The sequence below is a fragment of the Desmodus rotundus genome, chromosome 4, assembly GCF_022682495.2.
Source record: "Desmodus rotundus isolate HL8 chromosome 4, HLdesRot8A.1, whole genome shotgun sequence".
Taxonomy (NCBI): Eukaryota; Metazoa; Chordata; class Mammalia; order Chiroptera; family Phyllostomidae; genus Desmodus; species Desmodus rotundus.
In genome coordinates, this window is record NC_071390.1 from 93557806 (window position 1) to 93585053 (window position 27248).

The 27248-nt window shown below is 39.1% G+C and overlaps 1 protein-coding gene across 1 annotated transcript in view; it reads left to right on the forward strand.

The window, feature by feature from the left end:
* MTTP (microsomal triglyceride transfer protein) overlaps window positions 1–18997 on the forward strand; it is a 44517-nt gene extending 25520 nt beyond the window's left edge. Inside the window, exons 11-18 of the mRNA XM_024574898.3 lie at window positions 1612–1824; window positions 3346–3557; window positions 5620–5717; window positions 5828–5949; window positions 7354–7581; window positions 12739–12863; window positions 16121–16291; window positions 17729–18997. Coding sequence (XP_024430666.1) covers window positions 1612–1824; window positions 3346–3557; window positions 5620–5717; window positions 5828–5949; window positions 7354–7581; window positions 12739–12863; window positions 16121–16291; window positions 17729–17900 — 1341 coding nt within the window. The 3' untranslated portion in view covers window positions 17901–18997. The remainder of the gene's footprint in view (window positions 1–1611; window positions 1825–3345; window positions 3558–5619; window positions 5718–5827; window positions 5950–7353; window positions 7582–12738; window positions 12864–16120; window positions 16292–17728) is intronic.
* The last annotated feature ends 8251 nt before the right edge of the window (window positions 18998–27248 follow it).

Genomic DNA, 27248 nt, shown 5'->3' on the forward strand with positions numbered 1-27248 from the left:
AAGAAACTGAACAAAGGGTTAAGTTTAAAGTTTTTCTGATAATGAGACACCTGGTTCTCATCACATCTTTAAAGCTACCTTGTTGGTAGCTGCAAACTATCCACTCTCACTATCATTCAATTTTGTTAGTGTTTTTGAACAACTTATTTTTAATGCATCTTTGAAGATAATGAGATTTGGCCACCAGATGTACTGTAGTAAATACTTCCTTCCATCCTCACCTGCCTCTCTACTCAGGTAATTCTGTTAGTTTTTGGTCTCCCCTTCCTGTATTTCTTTGTGTAAGCAGATGTACACACACATTCTTATATCATTTTCCTTGCACAAAATATATCACTCTGTATACACTTTCTTGTATCTTATTTTTTTCACTTAACAATATGCCCTGAAAATCACCCCATGCTGGTTTACAGAGATCTTCCTCATTCTTTTTGTAACTGTCTAGCACTCATTGCATCAATGGAGCACAGTCTACACAGCGCCTCCTATGTGTTGTCATTAGATGGTTTCCATTCTTTTGTTATTACAAATAATGTTATAATGAATACTCTTAGGTACATTTTTTTATTGTTGGAATTGTAGCTTCAGGGTTAGAGTTGCTGGATCAAAATGTATATTTGTTAGCTTTTTCCCAATTGTCTCCCATAAGAATCATACCATTTTATGCTTCCACCACCAACGTAAGAGAATACCTATTGCCCCATAACCTCAATAACGAAGTCTGTTATCACATTTTTAATGTCTTTTAATCAGTTTGATAGTTGGCATAGACAGTTGCCATGGTTAGAGAAAATGAAGTGCAGCATCTTGCCTTCTGTTCACAGACCTTTTATTCTCTCCTCCAGCCCCTCACCTCCTGCTACCATCCTGGTTTGTGTGTGTGTGTGTGGTTTTCTGTGTGCCTGCAGCCTAATTTCCGAACTCACAAATCCTAGAGATGAATTAGGTCTTTAGAATCTTTATGTCAATGATAAAACTGAAGCCCCTAAAGCATACCTAGTGGCAAAGATAAAACCAGAATCCAGGTGTCCCTATTTCTAACTTGCTTTTCTATTGAACTATTAACTTGTACTCAATTCCTATTTTTCTAGGCCAGGAAAAACAGACTTTTCTGATTAAAGAACATATTTGAAAAGTGCCAAGCCAAGTACATGCTATAGAAGGCGTTCAGGAAATGTATTTTTAATTGTATGGTAGTGTTAATAAAATTTGAAATCAAGTGGAAACAAGCACTTCTAAACATTTAGTAAAAGACATTACTTTCACCAAAGTTGTTACTTAAGAAAACTGTTACCACTTAGGCACCATCTAATTGTTGCTTTAGAAATTCAATGAATTGGCAGTTTTATGAATAATCAGTCACAAAGGAATTTTTAAAATGACTTTATACATTCCGAATGTGTTCAAAAGTAAGTGTGTTCATAACTATACTCATTGCTTCCTAAGAATATGTTAAGGTATGTGTATTTAAAAAAAACACCTTTATCAAGTTTTACTTGTTCATCTTCATTGTGTACGTCAGTCAGGCAGCCAATGCAAAACTTTCTAAAATTTAAGTTGTTTTCTTGGGCCCAAGAGTGGTATGTCTGAGGCGGTATGTGATTTTTTCAGGGAGTGGTAGAAGCCAAGAAGTTAATGCTGGGAGGGCTTGAAAAAGCAGAGAAAAAAGAGGACATCATGATGTACCTGCTGGCCCTGAAGAATGCCCTGCTTCCCGAAGCCATCCCACTCCTCCTAAAATATGCAGAGTCGGGAGAAGGGCCCATCAGCCACCTTGCTACCACCAGTCTCCAGAGATATGATGTCTCTTTCATCACGGATGAGGTAAAGTTCCCCAAGAATATTTGCAAAATTCACAAAAGGATAAAAGCATGCCCAAACATAAGCCAAATGCAAACACCTTTGAAGTCATCCTATTTTTTCCAAACTACCAAACTATAGTTTTTAATAGTTTTTACCAAACTATTTCTCTTTCCTGTTTAGAAATACCTCTTAAATTGGACTTAAGGCTATTCTGAAACAGCTTCGCCTTTTGAATAGAAAATGTCCTATATTCCGAAGCATAAATATTAAAGCATATTCTTTTACTTTAAGAAACAAAGTATTTTCAGAAGTATCTTTATTTCCATAAATTTTAAGATGCTATTAAATTTTTTGACACTAAAATATCTTGGCTTGATTATTACTGTATTGGTTCCTTTCGCTACATTTTCAGGAAGCTATCTAAATTTAACTTTTATTTAGGCAGAGAATGTTTGTAAACCTTAAGCTAAACTGCCTGCTGAGAATGATGTTTCCAGTTTGCAGATAAAGACCCTCTCCATGGGTTTTGTGTGGCAGGCTGCAAAAACATGACGGTTAGGGCCAGGGGCTTTTGGGACATACAGACCTACACACAAAGTCTGGCTTTGTGCATTCCTGGTTGTTTGCACTTGAGTGAGCCGCTTAGCTCCTCTTTACCCGAGAACAAGGCCAACATTTGGGAGAAATAGAACAAGGCAGAAGAAAGTAGAATTGAAAGAAATATTTATAAGTGCCTTGCACAGAACACCACAGACTGTGTATTATTACACAGACTATGTATTATCTGCTTGCAAACAACAGAATTATTTGTTGCTACAGAATGTAATTAAGGCAAATTTTCCTCAGTGTTAATGCATTATTTTTTGTAAAAAGTCCTCTAATGACACCTATGGACTTTCAGTGATACTGATGTGTCAAGATGGGTTCATCAAATGTAGTAAATGACCGCTGTAGTATTGAGTAGAGGGCGAGGTTGTGTGAGGAGTGGCAGGGGGGCAAGGAGCAAGGGTACACAGGAACTTTCTGTACTTTCAGCTCAAATTTCAAATTGCTCTAAAAATAAAGGCTATTAATTTAAAAGGGAGATTCTGAGTTACATCATTATAAAGAAATACCAGTCATTACAGCCATCTCTCCCCAGAGCCCTATTGCCACATGGCAGTAGTATCTTTAAAAAAATCTATATTAAGTAATATCATGATCTGCTACAATAACAAATGAGCCTCAGAATCTCAGCTTATCAAAAATGTACTTCTCATTCATGTTATGCCTACTATAGGTAATGGAAAATGTGGCTTTAATTTCACTGCAATAGTTAAAGAAAGAGATGGAGAAGGCATATCAGCTCCTAACTGCCTCAGCCCAGAAGCTACCCAAAGCAATTCTGTTTATGATCCAGTAGCCAGAACTATGGCCCCAACCTAACTGCAAAGGAACCTGGGAAATGTAGGAATGTGTATTAAGAGCACTAACCGTGCCTGCCACAATCTCAGTGTTAAAAATCTAGATGTGCACTAACAAGTTTGAACATCTTATGAACAGGTGAAGAAGACTTTGAACAGGATATACCATCAGAATCGCAAAGTTCATGAAAAGACTGTGCGTACTACCGCAGCTGCTATCATTTTAAACAACAAGCCATCCTACATGGACGTAAAAAACATCCTGCTCTCTATTGGGGAGCTTCCCAAAGAAATGAATAAGTACATGCTTTCCATCGTTCAAGACATCCTACGTTTTGAAATGCCTGCAAGGTAGGAAACAGCGCACCTATCTCTCTGCCTGCTCAGGCTTATCGGTGTACTTGTGGAGTACACCTGTGGATAATAATAGTGTTGTGGTTGTTACGCTGGGTTGTGTTACATCATCAAAGAGTTTGCCAAATTTTCCATAAGAGGACTATTTAGTGTGCCAGATGAAACAACTTCACTTTGGCACTATGACTGGAATTCCAGGTATGATTTTTACTCTAGGTCTTCTGCTCATTCTGGTAGCTAAATATTGCCAAACATTAGTCATGTTTTAAAATCCAACTATATTTTTAGTAGAACTGTATTTATAAATGGTACCACGAAACGATATTAAGTTCTCACAAAATGGTCTCTCATCTTAACTTTCGAAATGTTAGAAATCTTTGAAGCTTCATATCACAGATCAAAAGAATTTACCAATTTAAATTTAAAACCTTAGGCGTGGCCCACGTTTCAGGACTACTCCGGTCATGAAGAATGGGATCGCAGACTTCACTGCGTTCAGTTACTCTTACTGGGTTTTCTTCCCGCTGGTTCCCAAGTCTCTTCTGAATTTGCTGATGTCCCTCTTCAAAGTGGCTCCCCAAACTCTCTGTGTTTCCTCCTCCCTGAAACAGAGGGCCAGAAAACGAATTTCCATTTCCCCTGAGTTACATGAAGAACACGCAAAAGATCAGATTTGAGCATTAGCAGTTGGAAAGGAAAACAGACATGGGGAGGGAAGAAAATGACGAGAAATGGAAAAAATAAAAAGGCAGAAAAGATTAAAGGAAAGAAAAACAAGGAATGAGAAGGACAAAGGGAAAAGAAACAGGGGGAGTGAAGAGAAGAGAGAAAAGAGCAGGACAGATAAGGAAGAAGGAGCATGAATGAGAGAGAAAAGAAGCCCATTTGCAGCCACACATTACAAATCGAGGCTCTGACATCTTTTATTTCTGGGTTTCCTCTGTGTGACTGGTGGAAGAGATCCGGGTGGGTTTGCTGTCCTTGTCTTGTGAATCTAGTGATTTGGGGACAATAAAGAGGAAGCAGTGTGCTAGAGAGCAGCCTAGGAAAGGCAAAGAGGCCATTGCAAACACTGCAGGTCAGATCCAAAAACATTAAAGGTATCTCGCTTAGTATCTCTGTCCGGTGTGGGGGGTCTAGCCTCCTGGCAGGTGGCAGGAGGGTCACCCCCTCTGAGGGAACTTGTTCAGAGACTCACTATCACTTTTTTGTATGACTGAAATCTGCCTAGTGGCCCTGGTTTTATCCCAGGCCTAATAGTTTGTCCGCATACAGGCAGGCCCTTTGACTGTTTGAGGAAAGCTGTCATGACCCTCCACATCTCTTCTTCTCCAGGCTAAAATCTTGTAATTCAGTGATATTGGGGGTAAAAGACTATGAGGTAATCATTCTCTCCTCTCAATAATTTTCTACCTCAGATCTAAGTCCATATCCTTTAGTGAATTTTTCTGCTGTATTGTTATAATTTTATAATTACTGATATGATTAGAATTAAGTCAGGAATGGAAAGATCCCAATACTAATATGATAAGTAGACAATTTAGAGGCATGGCTTAAGGTTCAAGACGTACTATACAGGAGACAATGGTTTACATATGGATATAACAGAGTTTTTTAAATTGAAAACTGTATAAACATAGGAGAAATTTCTGGAAATTTACTATTATATATAATTAGCCAGTGATAACATTAACGGGGATAGGAAAATGTTTGAGGAAATGTTGGCAACCTCTTCAGTTTGGTACAGCTTTCTTTAAAAGTATACGCTGTTTAATGATGGAACCAAGACGATTCAAAGAACATGTGCTTTCCTCTCCTGAGGAGTGCGCACGGCCTTCTCGCGGCTGGGCGTCCTTGCCCTGCTGAGGACTGAAGGGGAAGCCCACACCTGGTGCTGGCACTCCAGCCGGCACCTCCCTGGACTGGGAACAGCAGGGGGAACGTTTGGCCCCCTATTTTTTCCACTGAGGATATGGGTTTTTTTTTTTTTTTTTCCCAAATCCAACTTGGAAACGGCCACTACAATGAATGTGCAGCTTTTTCCTTTTGTGTGTTGCAGCAAAATGGTCCGTCGCGTTCTGAAGGAGATGGTTGCTCACAATTATGACCGTTTCTCCAAGAGTGGATCCTCTTCTGCCTACACTGGCTATGTAGACCGTACGTAACCCCGAAAGGGGTTCTCCCTCCACACCCCTCCCCAGCTTGGTATTACTGGAGCTGTTATTAAATTACAGGGCATTTTTTTCTATCCTTTCTTTTGCCATTAGGTAGCCCCCATTCAGCATCTACTTACAGTCTCGACATTCTTTACTCTGGTTCTGGCATTCTGAGGAGAAGTAACCTGAACATCGTTCAGTACATTGGGAAGGCTCAGCTTCATGGTAGCCAGGTAACTCATTTTCCATCAATTTTGCTGAATAAAGTATATAAAAATTAGTCAGAGGTAAAATAAGGTTATACACTGTTGGTAACACTATAGAATGCATAAGTTAACAGTGGTTTCTGCCACATATCACCCATGATTCCATCATCTGCAAGAGGCTATATGGTTTATAGTCCCAGAGAGAGTTTCAGACCTGAACTTGAAATCTAAGTGATATGATTCACTAGGTTGCCAAAAACCCATTTTTGTTTTTAAAGGTACACGTAGTCACAGAATTGAAATTGTGCCAGTATTTCTCACGTACGTTTTTTAAAATATTTTATTTTTACTCACAGATATATTTCTTGGACCCCCAGATATATAATCCTAGAATATAATTTCTTTCTCTGGGTGTTTCTATGAAGAGATTCATTCCCCATAATAAAAACTTTCATAACAGAATGTGCCTCTCTAAAGGGCCAATCTATGTTTTTCAAATTCTGCTGGGAGAGAAAAGAATAAAGTGTAGGCATTTGACAGTGGCATTCTTCCATCCCTGTCATTTTACCTAAAATTTGGTGACACTCTGTAAAAGGATGTTTAATTTTGAAATGTGTTTCCTTTTTAGTTTTCACATATATCAAGTCATAACCTTCTAAGTAAGCTCATTTAGGCTTTAAAATGATCCAGTGCTATAGAAACTTGAGTTCCTATCAATACGATATTACTACGTCCTCTGATAGGACTCTAGTCAGAATACTATGCCCTTCTGTCCTGAGCAATGACCTTCTGTTTCCTGACATGCACTCTAAAGTGCCAAACAGCCAGTGGTCAAGGGGCTCGGTGCGGAGGACAGGGCATATGTAGGACTCCTGTGCCTGACAGAGATCAGGGTATGAGCCAACTCATGGCGAGAGAGAAGGGTTAAAGCTGAAAGGTGTGAGTCATGGCTGAGAGAGTTCCACATCCTCTCACAGAAGCAGCCTTAGGATGACTGTCCCAACACCTGTCCACCTCCTTTTGGGGCTCTACACAGTAGCTGATTCATTATGTATGACGGTTCTGGAGAGACCAAGAGACTCTGGGACGACATCATAAAATGGAAAGCTCATGGCCTTTGTAGTTAGGCAGGGGGGTTTGAATCCTGCCATGGTCATTTGAGCTTTGATCTATTTATTTTGTCTCATCAACAAAATGGCTAAAATCATATGTACCTCAAAGGGTGGTTGTGTGGATTAAATGAAGAAAACTAATTCACCTTATATTCAGTCATAAAGTTTTGGGGTTGTTTTTGTTTTGTTTTGTTTTCTTGCCAAGCTGCTGCAGATTTTTTGAATTATTTACCCCTGGGAAAGTTTATCTGTAGCTCACTGTCCCTTACAGAACAGGCAGGGAGCTGATGTCACAAATGCTATATCCATCTTTCCCTAGGTGGTCATTGAAGCCCAAGGACTAGAAGGCTTAATTGCTGCCACACCCGATGAGGGGGAGGAGAACCTTGACTCCTACGCTGGCCTGTCAGCCATTCTCTTTGATGTTCAGCTCAGACCTGTCACTTTTTTCAACGGATACAGTGATTTGATGTCCAAGATGCTGTCAGCATCTAGTGACCCTGTCAGTGTGGTGAAAGGACTTGTTCTGCTAATAGATCATTCCCAGGTAATTCATTCATTCTGCAAATATGTATGGAATTCCCAAAATGTGCCAGGCACATTTTAAGTGTGCTCTATGCTTAGATGATACAAGACAAAGTTCCACACATGTTGGAGCTCACATTTTAAGCATTCAGCCTCTTGGTATTGTTGCCCTTACGCCTTTTCTTCTTTGCTATAGGTAAGCTGAGTTCTCTTTTGCCTCTATCAACCAATTACCACATCTCCTCACTGTTGAGGCAAAAGAGAAAGTGCTCCATATAGTGAGTATAGTACAATATCAATTATATCTCAACACTGATGCTAACATAAACAGGAGATTATGGAGGAAATAGCCTAAGATAAACAGAGCAGAGATGGCACTATCTGTTCACTTGGCTTTCCTGGAGGGTATATATACTTACCTGCAGGCAGGAGCCAAACCACACGGCTTCATAAGTTTCTGTTGACACTTCTCATGACAAGGATGAGGAAGATCCATATAGTGCATCATTTTGACCTTCTACGTCAGTAGAGACACAACTAACCATTGCCACCAGCCACATTTCATGGAGACTTTTTGCCCTAAACTCTCATGGTCACAGAATCTTACAAAGATCACCATTTATTAGGAGAGAATAGAAGAACTTTCATTCATTTGAACTGCGTTCTTCAGAATGGCTTTTGATTTTCCTCACTCCCAATCTTGCATTACTGCGGTAAGGTATGACGATACTATCTTCGGCACAGTAAGGTTTAGGTGACCAAGATACTATGGATGGCAGTGGTCTGCCTCAACGGATTTCCTGAGAAACAGATGAGGGTTAGTCTGAATAACCTTTGAGTTCAAATGTTTGATGCTTAAACATTTTTTAATGGCTTGATGTATTTCCTGCCTTACTAAGCATAGCAATATGTTTAAGCATAGCATAAAAAATGGAATATTTGTTAAATAAGGATCCTAAAGGAAATCTTTAAAGTGATCACTTTGTACTCTAATTCATACTTACAATTTTAGAGATAAATGAGGAGATTGGATTAAAATTTACAGACTATAGAACTTGCAAGGGAAATTTGCTTTTGTGGTTTAGTAAATTCATGAGTAATATCCTAGGTTTGAATTTTGCCCCCACTAGTTACTTTCTATGTGCTCTTGGGCAATTACTTCACAGCTTTAAACCAAGATTTCCTACTAACGAAGTAAGGCATTTGGAACAGATGATCCAAAGTTTTTACCAGCTTTATTCTTTGGCAGATAATTTGATGGCTTTGATTTGTTGAGTTCTGGTTAGGAAACCATAGATTTTAAGACCTGGGGGAGACCTTAAATATCAGATTTTACTCAAACTCCTCCAAAACATCATAGGTTAAAACTAAATGTTAACTTCCTTTCTTTATTATTCCTCATAACAGTTCAGCATAGCTGTATATAACAAAAAAACAATTTAGGGTAGCTTAACCAAATAGTTTGATTTTTATCATGTAACAAATATTTGGAAGTAGTAATCCAGTAGGTAATGTGTTGATATAGAAATCCTAAGATCTTATCAGGATCCAGACTCTTTTCCCCTCAGCTCAGCCATCTTTACATGTGGCTGTCACTCATGCTTGTCACCTCATGGTTATCATATGACTGCTGCACTTCCAGCACTATCACCTTGATCCAAGAAGGAGAAAGGGAAGGGTGACAGGCAGTAGAGTCTGACTCTTTTCAGGAACTTTCCTGGAAGCCCTATCTATTCCTGCAAAAGCTGAGCATATACAAAATGAAGCCCTTTTGTTATTGACGAAAAGTTTGTTATGTGGATATCTCTAGCTGCAAGAGAAGCTGGTAAATATAATTTTTCAGTGGTTGAATAGGCACTCCGAATAAAACTGTGTTTTTGTTAATATGAATGAAAAGAAAAACAACAAGCAGTGCCTCTTATATCCCTTAATCCTCAAGTTCACTCATAAAAAAACAATTCTCATGTTATATCAAAATTACACACTGTACATTTCTTTTGCCATATTACCTCTGGGGAGATTCATTCTTAATGAAAGAATCTCTGAAAAAGGAATAAGAGTGCTGAGGATTTAATTTATATTTTAAGATACAGGAGTAATAATAGCTTGATACCATCTGTGTGTGCTCACCTACCAATCAACAATGCCTAATGGTCTAAATCCAGGTATAAAACTTGATGCAAACATAAGTAATAATCTGGATCAAGGTTGACAAACTTTTTTGTAAGGGGCAGAAAGTAAATATTTTAGATTTTGTGGACACACAGTTTCTGATGCAACTACTCAGCTCCACCATTATAGCGTGAAAATAGCCATCAGTGATATATTAACAAATGAGTGTGGCAGCCCTCCCAAAATTTTTTATTTTAAAAAAAACAACCAGTAGGCCAGACTTGCCTGCAGGCCATAGCTTGCAACTTCTGATCGAGATTATTTTATAAGGTTTTTCTATTCACTAAGCTAGGGCACCTAAGGCATATTCTAAAAGAAAGGACATCCCCATGCTATTACTATAAGCCAATATCTACATATTTAAGATTGGAGTATTTGGCAGATTTGGGGTAATTATACAAATAAGCTGTTTGCAGCTCCCTGCTCTTCAGGGCACCCAGTAATGTCATCCCAGCTCCAGAGACACATACCACTCTAGGTCAAGTGCTGACATTGAAGGAAATTTTGGCAGTGGGTGGCCTGTCACAGCCACCAGGGCAGATGGAATTACTCTGTGCACACTCTCTCTGTTTTCAGCTCATTGGATTACTCTTCAGAGAAGGATGTCTGATAAAGTCAGCTTAAAAGGGGGATCCTCTTTAGTCAGGAAAGAACATGTTTTCCTGAATGAGAGCAAGTGGAATGAGTTGTAAAAATATCACTGTTTGAGCTGTAAGAAACACCTTTAAGACCAAAATTAAAAGATCAAAGAGGTCACATTGTCTACACACACAAAGCTGCAGTATCTTGTTCATCTAGGTCATGGGCAAAAATTTAAATAAATATGCACTTTGAGCCAAACAAGGACATAAGATTATGCTCCAACTTTTCTCAGCATTCCCTGAAACAGGCTTCCTTGCACACCAGGAGACAAAAGACAGTTATGATTTTGTGATAGTCATGGGTGGAAGTGGAATAGCCTCCCCAGCTAGAATCAGTCTGGGTGCTCATTCTGGCTCCACATGTAATCTCCAAACCTGATTTTTCTTTTCGGTTTTCAGATATAATGCCTACCATGGAAGAATAGTATGGGAATTACATGAGTTGTTAACTGTAGAGCTTTTAGGATGGACACAGTTGGTGCTTAAAAACTGTGAATTCCACTTATTTTATACCTCTCAAAAATTTGAACTGCATTATGTGGTTTAATCCCTTTCATGAAGTAAAGTGCTTCTACTGGGGTCAGTGGTCTATCCTTCTATGGGGGTCCAAGAAAATTCCTCTGTCATTACACATGATCTCTTTACATGAGGGAAATGGAATCTCCAAAAGCCAAGGCACTCCTCAAAGCCAACATTGCAAGGAAATGCTCCCTCCCCACGAAGGGCACATGGTCTAATCGCTGTGAAATGCTCTTCTCCATGGCACTTGGTGTGTTTTGACATCCACTAATGTATGGTCAGTAGGAAAGCCAAAGCCCACATCGCAGACCTCTGCTGGGTGGAGTAGACTAACACAATCATGATTTTTCAAATTGGGAGCAAAGAAGAAAACACAAAGAATGAAATATTTCTGAGTCAGGGCACATAGTAGGGCTCATTTAGGAACAATCATAGTAACAGTGCAAATGCAGAACTCTGATATTTTGGTTCTGCTATTTATAAAATAGGTTCAACTTTGAGCATGATTATTGTGGTTTTATCAGGGTAATTTGTGTTCCTTTAGATTAGTGTCTTTAGCTCCATGTTGAGAGTTTCATTTTTCCATCCAAGTGTCTATCTGACTGAAAGTAGCTTCATGTCATAAACAGACATTTTTGGTATACCTGGTTGTAAACCAAGTCCATTCACTGAAATTTCCTGCCACAGTTTTTGGAAAGTCAAGATAATTCAAGAAGAACAACAGAATCTTTTTTAGAAAGCAAAACTGTGTCATTTGTAGTTGGTGAAAACACAGCTTGTTTGGTCTGAGTAGGGCAGTTACATAAAGTTGGTCATGCCGTCAGTTATCACGAACCTAAGATCTTTGAACCAATATCAAAACTAAGGATATTGAGCCTTTTCCCCTAAACCATTATTGTTACCAATGCTGTCCCCAGGCAATCTGACTCTAACCCAGCTGAAGAAGTTTCAGCCAATATTGCCAGAGATATATAGAACCTGCAAGACTAAGGGCAAAATGTTGGTAAACTGAAACAAAAAAATGAATTTCAGACAATTATAACACTGCTTGGGAGGAACTATGTTTGCAAATGAGTGCTGTCCCTCTGGAATATGTTGTTGAGTTCATGTCGGACTCCACAGGTTAGTTTGATGTCATTCCAAGTGTCAAATAACAGGGTTTAGTTTAATTGGCTTGCCTTCCTTTCCTAGCTTGATCTAGGCAGTTCCTGTAACTTTCATATTGCACTGGCAGTTTTTATCATGCTTTTCATTTGCTGGCAGGATGCCGTTGTCCATATCTGACACAGCATATAACTAATTCGAAAAGTGCTAAAGGACTTTAAGAGGTCATCTCGCCCAACCCCTCACCCGCAACTCAAAGCCACAGCAGGATTCCTGATGGAGATGCCTTCATTTTCCTTAGAATGGTGGTCCCCAAATTTGGGTGCATCAGAATCACATGAGGACTTATTACAACACAAACTGCTGGGTCCCACCCTCAGAGTTTCTAGTTTAGTAGGTGTGGGACTTGCATTTGTCATACATTTCCTGGATGCTGATCTTATTTGTCAGGGATCACCCTCTGAAAACCATTTCCCCTCCCAAAGAGAGGCAGTGATTGAAAGAAAACACCCGTCTTAATTGTCACTTTACTTTTCTAGTACCAGTATTTAATTGACTACACAATTTAGCAAAGTAACAATCTACTTCTGGTGATTAGAATTAGGATGTGTTTCCAAACCTAGAGAAAGTCCCCAAGACTAACACAGCTTAAGTGGTATTATCTACAGCAGGAGGTTGAATGTGTCTTTGGAAAGGGGTTGGCTGAATTGTGATTTTGTTATCATTATATATTTTTGTTGTAGGAGCTTCAATTGCAATCTGGACTGAAGGCCAATATAGAAGTCCAAGGTGCTCTAGCCATTGATATTTCAGGTGCAATGGAGTTTAGTCTGTGGTATCGTGAGTCAAAAACACGAGTGAATAATCGGTAAGCATATGTATAATGCTTTATACAAAGAACTGCAGAAATTAGTTTTTGTGGAATTGTTTAACATTCTGGCTTTTCAAAATCTACACTTTGCACTTTCTTATTTTTATTTATTATTTTTATTGAATATATTGGGGTGACATTGGTTAATAAAATTACATAGGTTTCAGGTGTACGATTCTATAACACATCATCTGTATATTGTATTGTGTGTTCGTCACCCCAAGTCAAGTCTCCATCCATCACCATTTATCCTCCCTTTACCCTCTTTTATGTCTCCAGACCCTTTTTCCCTCTGGTAATCACCACACTATTGTCTGTGTCTATGAGTGGTTTTTTTTCATTGCTTAATCCCTTCATCTTTTTCACCCAGTTCCCAACCTTCCCTCCCTTCTGAAAGCTGTCAGTCTGTTCTCTGTATCTATGAGTCTTTTTCTATTTTGTTTGTAAGCTCACTTTGTTCATCAGATTCTGCATATGACTGAAATGAAATGGCATTTGTCTTTCTCTGACTGGCTTATTTCACTTAGCATAATGTTCTCCAGGTCCATCCATCCTGTCACAAAGGGTGAGATTTCCTTCTAGTTTATGGGCAAGTAGTATCCCATTGTGTAAATGTACCACAGCTTTTAAATCCACTCATCTACTGGTGGACACTTGGGCTGCTTCCACATGTTGGGTATGGTAAATAACACTGCACTGAACACAGGGGTGCATATATTCTTTTGAATTAGTGTTTTGGGTTTCTTCAGATAAAATCCAAGAAGTGGAATCACTGAGTCATAAGGCAGTTCCATTTTTAATTTTTTGAGGTAACTCCATACTGCTTTCCACAGCGGCTGCACCAATCTGCATTCTCATCAACAGTGTACTAGGGTTCCCTTTTCTCCACATCCTCACCAGCACTTATTGTTTGTTAATTTATTGATGACAACCATTCTTACAGGTGTGAGGTGATATCTCATTGTGGTTTTAATTTGTATTTCTTTGGTGATTAGTGACATTGAGCATCTTTTCATATGTCTATTGGCCATCTGTATGTCCTCTTTGAAAATTGTCTATTCAGGTCCTTTGCCCATTTTTAAATTTGATTGATTTTTTTTTTGGTATTGAGTTGTATAGGTCTTTATAAATTTTGAGTTGTATAAGTTCTTTTAAAATTTATCAGATATATCATTGGTGAATATGTTTTCTTATTCAGTGGGTTGTTTTTTCATTTTGTTGATGTTTTTATTTTCTGTGCAAAAACTTTTTAGTTTGGTGTAGTCCCATTCATCTATCAAAATCTACACTTTCTAATTGTAACCATTAAATCATAGAGTAAATATAAATAATCATTAAATCATTAAATATGATCATTAAATTATAGAGTAAGAAATAACCATGGGAAATCATTTTTTCCATAGCTTCTTATGAACAGATCAGTACCTAGTACAACTCAGCTGAGAACCTTCTTGCTTTTAAAGACCTCTGTGGACAGTGTACCCAGTAGATGACAAGTTCATTTTCTCTTGGTATTCCACTTTAATAATTGACAATGTTCTTAACAAATTTTACTCTGAAGCAAACTTTTAGCTTATCCCTCTATTTGCTATTTGAAATCTTTCCTCTTTTGCTGTCTTCAGTGAATAAAAATTTTAAAATGGTCACTTCTATGCAGAATCAAACTATTAAACATTCGGTCCTTAAGTTTTTTGTTAGCACTCATTTTTTTCTAAACAAAATGTTCTCAGCTCCTTTAGTTTTCTAATCTACCTGTCAGAAAAAGTTTAAATGTTTTATTTTGAACATAACATAATGTTTCTGCACCAGTGTAATAACCAAAAGAATTATTCCTTTGTTTGTTATAACATTGAAGAAAAGGAAATTAAATGCAATTGAGTTTTCCATTTTTGGATATTTGAAATATGATGAGGCATAAGTGAAATGGTGATAAAATTAATTTTTTTAGTTTATTTTCTACTATGGGTGAAGGAATTGAGGACAATGAAAAGGGGCACATGTGTGGCCCATGGTGTTACTAAAAGGAACCAAAAAATGAGAAATGGAGTAGACTATCAGAGGGATCCACAATATAATTTAGCACTTCCCATTGAATCAGTCATCTGTTTCATCTTTCTGAAGTATCTTCTAGATAGAGGATTCCCCAAATTATACCAATCTGAATTTTTTGCAGAAAGAAATCAATGATTGCAACAACAAAATATCTGGAGTTTTAGAAAGGATAGCATATCTATCCCTAAGAATCTTTCAGTATCCACATTTTAGACAATCTATCTTCAATTTTTCATTTGCTCATTAAAAAAAATACCCCTTAAGCCTTTGTAGAGTGTAAGATATAAGAGGTACAGTGAGGTATTCGGGGATTTAAACGATGCACCTCTGCCCTGCTTTTCCACTGACAACAGTGGCAGCCATTGTGCTTTAAGGTGCACAGCAAAAATGGGTTCCTCTGTCACAAAAGCATGGACATACAACTCTGATCTAATTGTGGGAGTAACTTCCCACAATATCGTTGAAAGTCTATGATTAAATTAGAGTGTTCCTAGAGGTAAGCATTGTACTGAGATGGTTTATCCTCTTCACTTTCACCCAAGCCCCCTCCCTAGACATCCAATCTGTCTACCTAGTCCTCCAGGCGATTGTTGCAGAGCCCCCCACCTCTGGCATTCCTGGGGCACCCATTGTGCATGCCCCACTATAGGAATGGTTCTTGTGACACAATACTTTTTCAAATAGACATATAGCTCTAGAAACCCTTTGAAGAAAGTAATAAAATGGAATTGATATAGCCACATAGAAGCCAACAGAGAAACCAAGAAGGCAAGAAAATTGTTATAAACATCAGCTGCCTTACTGCTGAGTTTAGGCTTCCTTTCAAGGTAACTCAGGTACTTCTGACTTTCTGAGAAGACCAGGTTCCAGGCACATTTCCATTTTGGTCCTTGGTATGCCCATAGCAAACGGTGGAGCCTCATAGACGTTTCATTCCCACATCTAGAATTGAAAGCTGGGGGAGGGTTCCGGGGAAGGGCAACCTTCACCACTCAATCTCTGGGATTAACCAGGCCCTGGTTACCAACTGAATTCTAAGCACATTTTGGTCACATATTAGTCCTTTAAATGGTTCTTCACAGTCATCAGCATCATGAGTTCAGATCTTGTGAAATACAGCTGATTAGTCCAGCTCAGTTAAATGTGTTATTAACAGGATTTCTTCCCCCCCCCCCCGTGCCCCCTCACCACCAAATCTTTAGGTTGACTGTGGTGATATCCGGTGACATCACTGTGGATTCCTCTTTTGTGAAAGCCGGCGTGGAAATCAGTGCAGAAACGGAAGCCGGCATGGAGTTCATCTCCACAGTGCAGTTTTCTCAGTACCCGTTCTTAGTTTGCCTGCAGATGGACAAGGCTGCAGCTCCATTCCGGTAAGAAGCAGTGCTTGTGCCGTGTGCCAGGGCCATCCCCCAGCCACCAGGAGCTTGCACCCAGTTTTGAGCATTCAGTTTCAGAAATTAAAAGAAAATGGTAAAAATTCAGTGAAACAAATTACCTTTAAATTAATAACAGAATTATTGATAAGGCTGAAGATTAACTCACTTCCTAGAGTATCAAGAAACTGTAATAACTAGTTCATTTGATTCAGGAGATATCATATTCTATCCAGAAATAATTTATCAAGGAAACAAAGGGATCTGATTTACCACAAGTGTTGCCATGTAGTTTCACCAAGAATATTGGACGCATATTTAGTACCAGCTACCTTCACAGCTGTCTCCTGGACAGAAGGTCCAAAACAAAACCTGTAGTCACCTACCATGGCTCACGGTATTTAGGTAATCCGTACAACAGTTGCTTGACTTTAAGTTTTGCCAAAAATTGAGAGTTCGGGATTTTGAATTTTAAAATGTTTTCAGTAGAATACTTAGTGTCTCAAAAACCACACATATAATTGTCTGTTAACTTTGCAACACCTCTTCCTCTCTAGAGCTTCTCATTTACACTGTGTCTTTTGACTCTTGTAACCATATTTATAGCAATACTCTCCTATGGAATTAGAATGCTTTTGGTCAAGGTAACACTGTGAGTTTCAGAGGTTTCCTTGACACACACTATTAACCATAAAAGCAATTTATATGCTTAAAACAGCAAGTCATATTTTACATCATCTCCTTTGATAAGTAGGCTAGAGTTGAGCACCTTCTTTATAATATTGACATTTCAGGATCCATATAAAATGCATTAATAATATAAGTATAAATATGAATTGGTTATATTTTTACAGAATAAAATATAGTAGATTATAATCAGAATATTAAACTGTTGCTAATTTATGCTAATTTATGTGTAGAATAAATCTGCATTAATGTGTTAAAAAAATCAATCTTCCAGTGGTCAAAATGCAACAACCACCAATCCAGGCACATTTCACTTGGCCACAGCTTTGGGAATGTTTCCCTGTCAGCATGCTCATCTTACAACCAGTTAAACTTGCTACCTACTCAAACAGGGAGTGAGCACAAGGTGGGGCTCCTGGAATTAGGGATGGGAGACATAGCAAGGCTTGCAAAGCTTAACAGCATCTCCAACAAGCTGGCAGGGATTTAGTCCTTCACTCCAGAAAAATGTGTGGCAGACCCCTATATTGCAAGCATTGGAAGTGTATCTGTTTGTATAAAAAGAACGGGGAAGGAAAAAATCACTCCATTCACGGGAATGGAAGCTGGTAGGTAGCCTTTGGCACTCAGATCCTTTCTCAAATTGCTTTGAAACAGAAGCTGCAAGTGTACACTAATAGCTTGGCTCTGACAGGCGTGAAGTGACTGTAACATGTGTGTAATGTTGTTGTTGTTGTTGTTACGCAGGCAATTTGAGACAAAGTATGAAAGGCTGTCCACAGGCAGAGGATACGTCTTGCGGAAAAGGAAAGAAAGGCTCATAGCAGGATCCGAATTCCCTCTCCACCAAGAGAACTCTGAGATGTGCAAGGTGGTGTTTCCCCCTCAACCCGAGAGTACTTCCAGCGGTTGGTTTTAAAACTGTTTGGTGGTGACGTTTCACGTGAATTCACCTCCCCAGGAGGGATCCGATGTGACATGCCTAAGTACTTGCTCTCTGAGAGCACAGTGTTTACATATTTACCTGTATTTAAGATTTTGTAAAGAGCTATAAAAATCTTCAAATGATCGAATTTGGGCCTATTCAGTATACTAACCACAGTGTCAATTTTGAGCCAAAATATGTGACACTTTTAGCAAATCCTAGTTGACATCGTGAGAATAGTTCTTCCCTAAGAAGAAACTATTGCTTATTTAAAAAAACACACACACTTAGAAGAACCCAATTTTGTTTCAATAAATTTCAGTGTGTATGTAGCACTTGTGAGAACCTTAAACATGGATTGTTTCTACCAACCATGTTCCCACTCAGGAAAAAACAGACCTTTCTGTGGGGGGCTGGGGGGAAGGGGATGTGGGACAGACTTTTTAAATACTCTTTCAGCCAGCTTCATGAATTAATATTTATCTGTTCTGTTGTTTCACTGAGAGATGAGCTAGAAGACACAGAGCACTAAAACACCTTCTCATCTTTCTGCTGACCAGTAATCGGTCCTCTGCCTTCCGCCCCACAAAAACATTGGACTTAGTGCCTGAGAACTAGAAATATTAACTTCAGAACCTCCATTTGATTTTTCTGTGCTGTGTCTCTTTGAGACTGTAATGTAGCACACTGTCCTTTCTAAGGGACATCTTCACATATTCATCATTTTATCTTTTATTCAATTGTTTTTGTGGTGAAATTTCTAGTCTGTTGACTACAATCTATACAAAAGTCAGCATGGCAGAGAGAGTTTAATACTGCTTTGAGAAACTGATGGATTTGGACTTCTAAAATATGAAATCAAGAAATAATTTGTATTTGCACAAATGAAAAGAGGCATGTTAAATATTCTAAAATATTTATTAATGAAACACATATTAGTGAAACAGTTGTTTCTAGTAATAAACCCAACACAGAAAACAAACATTCATCTGTCCATTAAACACACATGCGCAGAAGTGTTATCTAGCTTGTCATTGGCTGTAAATTTAAAATGATGTGTGATGAAATAAATATGTGGAAATCCTATCGATTCCTTTTGTCTTGTGTTACTTCAAACACTGTATTTCTCTGTTCTTGCCAATTTCTGAGCCCAGACACATACACAAGTAGCCTTTGCAGTCCTATAAATCAGGCCAGAGACTCCAATAGGCAGTTATAGCCCTTTGAAAGATGACCACTGAAAATAATAGCAGTCAGAACCTCTTAAGGACCTGAAAAGGTGAAAACAAGCTCTAAGCCCAGTTTTCATAAAGCTCTGGACTGGCACCTTTACTGGTATGTTACTGAGAGGAAAGAAAGGAATCAATAACTGAAGGGGTACAGCTCATACCCCTTCATGGTATAGTTCAGTGCAGTGAGCACAGGCCTGCAAACCAAAGGGTCGCTGTTTTGATTCCCAGTCAGGGCACCTGCCCGGGTTGTGGGCCAGGTCCCCAGTAGGGGGTGCGCCAGAGGCAACCACACATTGATGGTTGCCTCTCTCCCTCTCTAAAAATAAATAAATAAAATCTTTAAAAAACTGAAGGAGGGTGTTGTGGTCTTGGTAGTGGCCTTGGCCTTGGAGGAAGCATCTGTAAAGATACTTATGCTGCAGCCAAAGCAAGATGATCTAGGGCACTAGCCGAGGATGTCATGGGCTAAGGAACCTCAGCATGTGATTTTTAACAAGACACGGCTGCTTTTGTGAAACGTGAAATAATAACTCACTTAAGAGCGATGACTGTGGTGCCCTGGACATTAGTGTCACACCACATCCCGACTGCTTTTCTTCCTGGCTGAATCGAGCACCACCACTCACTTGCATAATGCATAGTACTTAGCAACTAACATCCTCCAAAGAAACAAGAAACCTGAGGCGTAGAACAAACACCAACTCCTTTCTAGATAAGTGAGACAGAATTTTAACAAGAATGGAGGGGTAGTCCACACTTTGAAATGACATATTGGAGACAGAAGTATAACTGTAAGCCTCACTTGCAGTCCTCTAGTTCTGACCTCTCCATTGTTTCAAAGAGCAGTGGCCACGTGGCTGTGTCCTCTGCACAGTTTCTGCCTGGAAACGGCTCAGCCCTCTGACTGAGTCCTCTGCCCACTCAGCTCCTGCAAACCTTAAGGGTGCAGCCTGGCTGCTCTTCTTCTCTGAAGTGCTACTGCCTCTCACTCACTCTCTCTGTCTCCCAGTGGGTACTGCCCATGGCAAGCTGTCCCTGCTTTCTCTTCCTGGCCACCTTTAACACTATTTCTAAAACTATGCTTATTTAGTGCTTATTATGGGTCAGGTATTTTAAAGGATTTTATACATATTAAATCATTTAGTTCTCACAAAATGATATTTAACAGATAGCATTATTATTTTTGTGTTATAGATCAGCACTGTCCAAGAGGAATATAATGTGAGCCATATACGTAATTTTAAATTTCTAGTACCACATTAAAAAATAAAAACAGAAACGAGTAAAATGACCTTTAACAATATATTTTTACCAGTTACCCAAAATATTATATCAACATGTAATTAATATAAATTTATTAATGAAATATTTTATTTTAGTGGGAGAGCATCAGGTCTTTAAATGGGATATATATTTTGTGTATACTACACATATCAGTTTGGATTTGCCACATTTCAGCTGTTCAATAGTCCTATGTGGCTAGTGGTGACCAAATGGGACAGTACAATTACAGAGACACTGGGGAACAGAAGACATTTAACTTACCCCACAGAAGACATTTTCTCAACTAGAAAGTGGTCAAACTAGAATTCAAACATAAGTCGTCTCACCCTGTTACCGGAGGAACTAGGTTCTTCAGCAGTGTCACTGGAAAAGAACTTCAGGGACACCGACATAGGAGGATTCTAAGCGATGGTGGCAAGATTTATTAGAGCAAAAAAGGACAGTAGACTCCCGGAGAGGCAGAGAGGGGGCAGGCTGGAGGGCAGCGGCTGCCCGGAGGTCCTGGCTGAGCTTCCCTGCGTTTCCTTGGGTTTGGGAAAGAGCGGGCTTTCTTTCCCACTCTCCATTCTTTTCCTTGGCTTTTCTTGGGCTTGTCCTTCTGCGCTCCCCCAACCAATCTTCCCTGGATTTTCCCAGGCCCGTGCCCTTCCCCTGTCCAATCTTTTCCCCAGACTTTCCCAGGCTTTGTCCTCCCCCTCATATGGTCACTGTTTTGTCTCCTACGCAGAACTCATAGTGCTGCTTGTCATTTGGCTTTTACTACACAAGCGCTTAGTGAAAGGAACCCCTGCACCATCTGGCGTCTACCGCGCACGCACTCAATAAGAGAATCCCCCCTCGCTGTCTCCGACACACACACGCCTGTAAACCCGGTGGAACGAATGATGTCAGTTCCCCCGTCGGGGTGGCTGTAAAGCCCTCCTCCCTGCCTTGCTGACTAGGCAGGATCTTTTTCTCCATTGGGCGGAACAATGCCTACTCTAACAACCCCAGAAACCGTGTTCTGAGTCCACCATCCCCTATTTCCTATATCGTTTCCATTTTGAAGTCTTGCTGCTAAAAAGAATATGGATAGTAGTTACGAAAATGACAAACATGGGAAAGCGGCTATAAAGCGTTAAGCGACATTACAAATTTCTAAGAGCCATTGCCTTTCTGTGTGATTCTTGTGCTCTTTCTCTGGTAGTATGAAAGCAGTCCCTGTCTGCTTGTACACTTCTATTTTTTTCTTTGCTAAGTGTCCTTTCCTCCATGAAGGGCACTTCATTCCTGGAGGCAGGTCTGAATGTGCAATAGTAAATGCATTTTTGGGTAGCTTTATTGAGATATAATTCACATATCATACAATTCACCTATTTATAGCTTAGAATCTAATTTTATATTACATATAAATATAGTACATTCAAAAAATTGTACAAGTGTCACCTCAATTTGGGGGAAACATTTTCATCACTACAAAAAGAAAACCATCCCCTTCGCTGTTACTCCCAGTCTCCTGATCTCAGCCTCTCACATGCGGCATCCAGCAAGGTGGGAAAGGAGAGAGTACAACAGTGAGGGCTGTTTGGACTGACATACTCCTGCATATCTGAAATCTCATCTTTTCCACATACTGCTGCCATAGAAGCCTCCAGGCCTCTCAGTTTCCACAGTGTAAAATGAGCAGGCCTCATGGGTTGTTGTGAGGATGGAGACGGGTAATGGGCCAATGACTGACACATTGCAAACAGTAAGTATTCACTAGCAGTGACTTTTTCTGTGTGGTCCTATAGAACTACAGAATAAACCAACATTTTATGTTCTGACTTCATGGAGGGAATCTATTTGCTGTACTTTCACCCATGAGCACCACGGGTTTTAGGAAGATTACCCATTGTTTATTTGCGTATCATAAAAATACTGCTTTTACATTACAAAAAATTATTTTCATATTTTGTAAAAACATGATTTTCACCCATTTCTCTACACCCCCAGGTTGACTTCCCATCTTACCAGTCCTTTCTTCTCCAAATTCCTTTGCATTGGTTCTCTGTGAATGTGATAATTAGCAAGAGGAAAGAGTAAGTATTTTCATGAGGAAGCATGGAACGAATATAAAAGTTAGCCACAAAATTAGCAAGTTGCAGTAGAAATTTATTGGAAAAAAGAAAGGATTCCACATCATAAGTAAAATGGATAGCGTCTTGAAGGGGGAAAAAATACCAGAAGACTGCATCCCAGCTCAGCCATTATCCTCCCTCAGGACTTGAGCAGAATGTCATGTCTGCGTCTAACTAGGTTAAGAAAAAAAAGATCTATTGCCTTATCTCAAGAAACTCAGTGAAGTGAAGGCAGCAATACAACTAAAAATAATCTTAGTCCAATGGTATAAATACTGTAAAAGAAAAGTGTTCAAAATCCTAAAAGGGTGTAAATGGAAGAAAGGTAAGGAAAACATCATCAAAAAGGTTATATTTGAGTAAGGCCAAATGATTATTTTACTTCTATCTCATCAACTACTTAACCAAAACTAGCCTCTTTCTTTGTGTATCAGATTCCTTTACTGTCTATTATCTTTAAAGCCCAAAGGGAAATGTGGTTTGTTTGCCTGTAGCTTGAGTGTGCAGACAAATGATTCTCACTCTCAAGAGCCTACTATACAATTGGGTGTTCTATTTGATAAGATTATAAAATAACATAATAATTTAAGTCAATAAAAAGTCCATCATCAGAGGAATGTTAGCTAATTATTTACCTTCCATCATGAGTGAATTAGTAATCTGTTGCTACCCTCCTATTAAAAAAAGTTTAATTTATTTGCAGTTGACTTGGAACATCACATAAACCTGAAAGCTATTTTCATCCTTCTATTTTTATTAGAAACATTCCTTCCATAATCTTCTAAGATTACATGTAAAAGTTTGGACATTCTCTTTCCAGAATAGGCTTTAGGTTTAAATTACCTGACTCTTTTTACTAGTAAAAGTGATTCACCTCTATTCTGTTTGGGGCACCAATCCCCACTTTTGCGATCCTTATCCCACTCATCATGCCTGAATAGTAAACATGTAAACATAGCCATGAAGTAAGATTTCAGTGTGAGATGAACCTCTCAAATTATTGAGATACAAAGAATGCTCAACAGTGGAGCTGTTCTAATATTTCTCAATTAGGTTCTTCTTTAGAGCTAACTTGTTAACTCCTTAATGAAATCTGAGGGTGGGGGGCTGCTGAAAACAAAGTACTTATTGGAGGCAGACAATTCCTAAGTTACAATTATTTACTCCTAACCCTGGTCTCATCTACTTTTATTACTGATAAGACACTCAATTTTGCACTTGTTAGGTGCCATGCACTTGCTCTAGGCACATCACAGGTATGCAGTCACTTTATTCTCATAACAACCCAGCAAGGTCGGAACTATTAGTATACAGCCTTTGCATATGGAGAACTAAGGCACAGAGAGATTCAGGATTTATCCCAGGAATCTCCTTCCAGAGTTCAAGTACCTAACCATTGTACAGTAAGTCTTCACTTAAATTCGGGTGATACATTCCTAGAAACTATGACTTTCAGTGAAAAAAACATACAAGAAAACTAATGTTACCATAGGCTAGTTGACATAAACAAGAGTTAAGTTCATAAGGTATATTTCTGGTCACAAAAAAAGTCACCAAATTTCTAAATAAAGACACAAAACACTTCTACAATGAAACACTGGAATAAATGCAAGCTATATACATGCATTTAAGAAAGATTAATAAACACAAGTAAGATCATTCTTTTCCAAACTGCTTATTCCAGTTCAGGGAGGTGAGTGGCCGGAGCATTGGCAGGCCGCTCAGGGCACAAGGCGGAACCCACACTGGCCAGGATGCCTTTTCATCACAGGGCATCCACACCCCGCACTCATACTGACACAATCTAGACGTGCCAATTTATCCTTGGGGTGTGGGATGAAACCAGAGTCCCCAGAGAAAACCCATGCAGATATACGGAGAACGTGCAAACTCCAGACAGTGGCCCCAGCTGAAAATCAATTTTTCTCAACATTATAACAAATCAACATTGAGAGAAAGGATGTTATTCAAGGGCCTGCTGTACTCTGCTACCTATCTAGGATACAGCCTGAGCTCCTAAATTTGGAGGTCAATGTCCTTTCCATACTCAGGCCCAACATCTCTTCCAGCCTCAAATGCACTACTCTTCTTGAACACCATCCTCCTGTTCCTGCAACATGTTCTCTCCAAACACACCTACATTGGCTGTTCCAGTTTCTCTGTGCTCATCCTTCCCCCAGCCCTTCTGCCAAATGAGTCTTTTCTAGCCCAGCTCCCATTACATTTCCTGCACATAGAAGCTGCCAGCCACTGAGTGTACCTGCTTCCCAGGTATGTTTATTATATGTACCACCCACTTGGGAATTAACCATCCCAACTTGGATGACTGCCCTTCTCCATTGTTTTTTGTCATTAAAAATTACTTGTATTATGTAACTACTTCATCTTCCCAAATAAAGTATGAGTGTCTCAAGCTCAGGACCATGTATATAGTCCTTGGTAGCCCCCACGCAGTGCGTAGTTGGTGTTCAGTGACTACAGAGTTATTCCCTGTGGATGTCAGTGCATTCCTCACCTGCAGGATACTCACAGCTTTCAGGGTGGTCAAGGAGCCATTTGAAGCAAATAGACCCCTGTCAGAGGCTCCACAGCAAAGCACCTCACTCTTCCTTCATGGCCCAGTGCTCTTACACTTCCCTCAAATGAAAAATGTAAAGGCTAGATTAACTTTGCCTAAAAAGGAAGGAAAGCAATATTTCTTAAGCACTCTCTCTTTAAAATGTTCACAAAAAAACCTGAAACAAGGTTTGTTGTCTCCATTATAAAAAACTCATTGAGGAAAATGAGGATTGGAGAGGGAATATCTCACTGGGGACTGGTACACTAACATGGTACGTCAAGAGCAGAGTTCTCTACCCAGGAGCATCAGCCACCTTGTTTCCCTCCCAGAAAATGGTCACCTTGTGGTTGCCATCTGGCCCAGAGCGGTGGTTCTCAATGCTGTGTCTGTAAGAATCACCTGAAGTGTTTGTAAAAACAAACAGCTGCAACTCTGCTCCGTTTGGGATTCAACTAGCCCCTGAGGTTGAATCCTGAGGTGGGCTCAGGATTTAAATTGAAAGCAGATGAAGTTGCACTGGCAGAGCAGCCCATTTGGTTAGAGTGTCCTCCCGATGCGCCAAGGTCACGACTAAAGTCATAAGAAGAACATTGGTCTCTCCTGATGTTTGTAAACTCTGGGTGTGTGTGAAGGGTTTGTGCTTTCTTCAATAAAATATGTATTTCGGCAAATCACTAGCAGCCTCTCAGTGCTCCATCTTCAGGATAATTTTATACAAGTGAAGTGATAAAATATGAAGTTTCTAAATAGTGTGTTTGCACATTTGTGGGTGGCAGATTTGGGATATAGGAGGTAGGAAGACATCTCAAAATCTCATATGTCAAAAGTTTTAAGAATGTTTATATGTTTTATTCAATAATTCTACTTAGAGGTTTTTATATCAAGGAAATACTCAGACATGCCTGGAAAGATGTGTGTTGAAAGATATTTATTGCAGTATTATTTTCATAGCCCAAACTTATAAAAAGTGAATATTTAAAAATATGAGATGGATTAAACATACTATGATACAGCAATATGAGGAAATAAGATACAACTATTAAAATCATTCATTTAAAAATATTAGGTTTATAATTTTATGAAGTAAATAAGTAGTACACAAAATTCACTTACAAGTATTTATTTTTAGAGATAATTTGTGTAATGAGCCCCTCCAAGTAAGTAAGAATTTGCCCTACCTTTTAGTTTTTTAGAACATTTTAACATTTTCTAAATTTCCTTCAAAGAACATACCAATAAACTTGAATTATCTTCAAGTAATCTGTACATCAGTGAATTTGAATTTTTCACAAGCAGAAATACTATAATGGAGAAGTATATTATAGTAGTTAGTGTTTCTTAAATGCTAACTACAGGCCAAGGGTAATATTATCTCATCATGATTCTCACATTTTAATAATCTGTATAACATAATGTTATTCTGCAATACTATATCTAATGTGTGTTTGTATGTGTATATACATATGTATATAATAAAACTTGTCCCTACTCTATCCAGTAGTCCTGAAGGTAGGCATAAGCTTTCAGAGAACACTCAAGGGACAATCTGTTGATTAGGTTGTAACTTCAAGGGGCAGAAAGAAATATCAGTTTTTGCTATGTCTTTGCTGACTGCCTTTTCAAACATTTCTATTGGATAAACTTATCAAAGGGCTTTGGCCATACTTCTGTGTCTATACTCTTTCCTTATCACCCTTCAGTAGCTCCCCTGCCCCCGGCACCACTAAACAGCTTCTTCACTTTCAGTCTCTTTCTTTTGCTCTGGCTTTCTGTGCTCTTTTCACGTTTAGCTCTCTTTGCTCCCTGCCTGCCCCTTGCTGGGTCATTGGCATGGATATCATTTTTTGTGGCCATTAGCCAGTTTCCTCTTTCAATCCCCATGCCTTTGACAAGGCTTACACTAGCTAGCTTCATCAGCATGTCAGGCATTCTCACCATATTTAAAAGCTTCCTGAAATCCTAACCTCTTCATGAATTAGAGCACCTGGCATATAGTAGGCTTTTTAAAAAAATTATTCCTAAAGAACATTGATATCCTCCACACTGGAAATACAACAGTGATTTCTACCCAATGAGACTCCTATGTATGCCCAACACACAAAAAAGCATGTGTTTATACCTACTACTACCAAACCTTACATACACTATTCTAATTCTAGATTTGTTC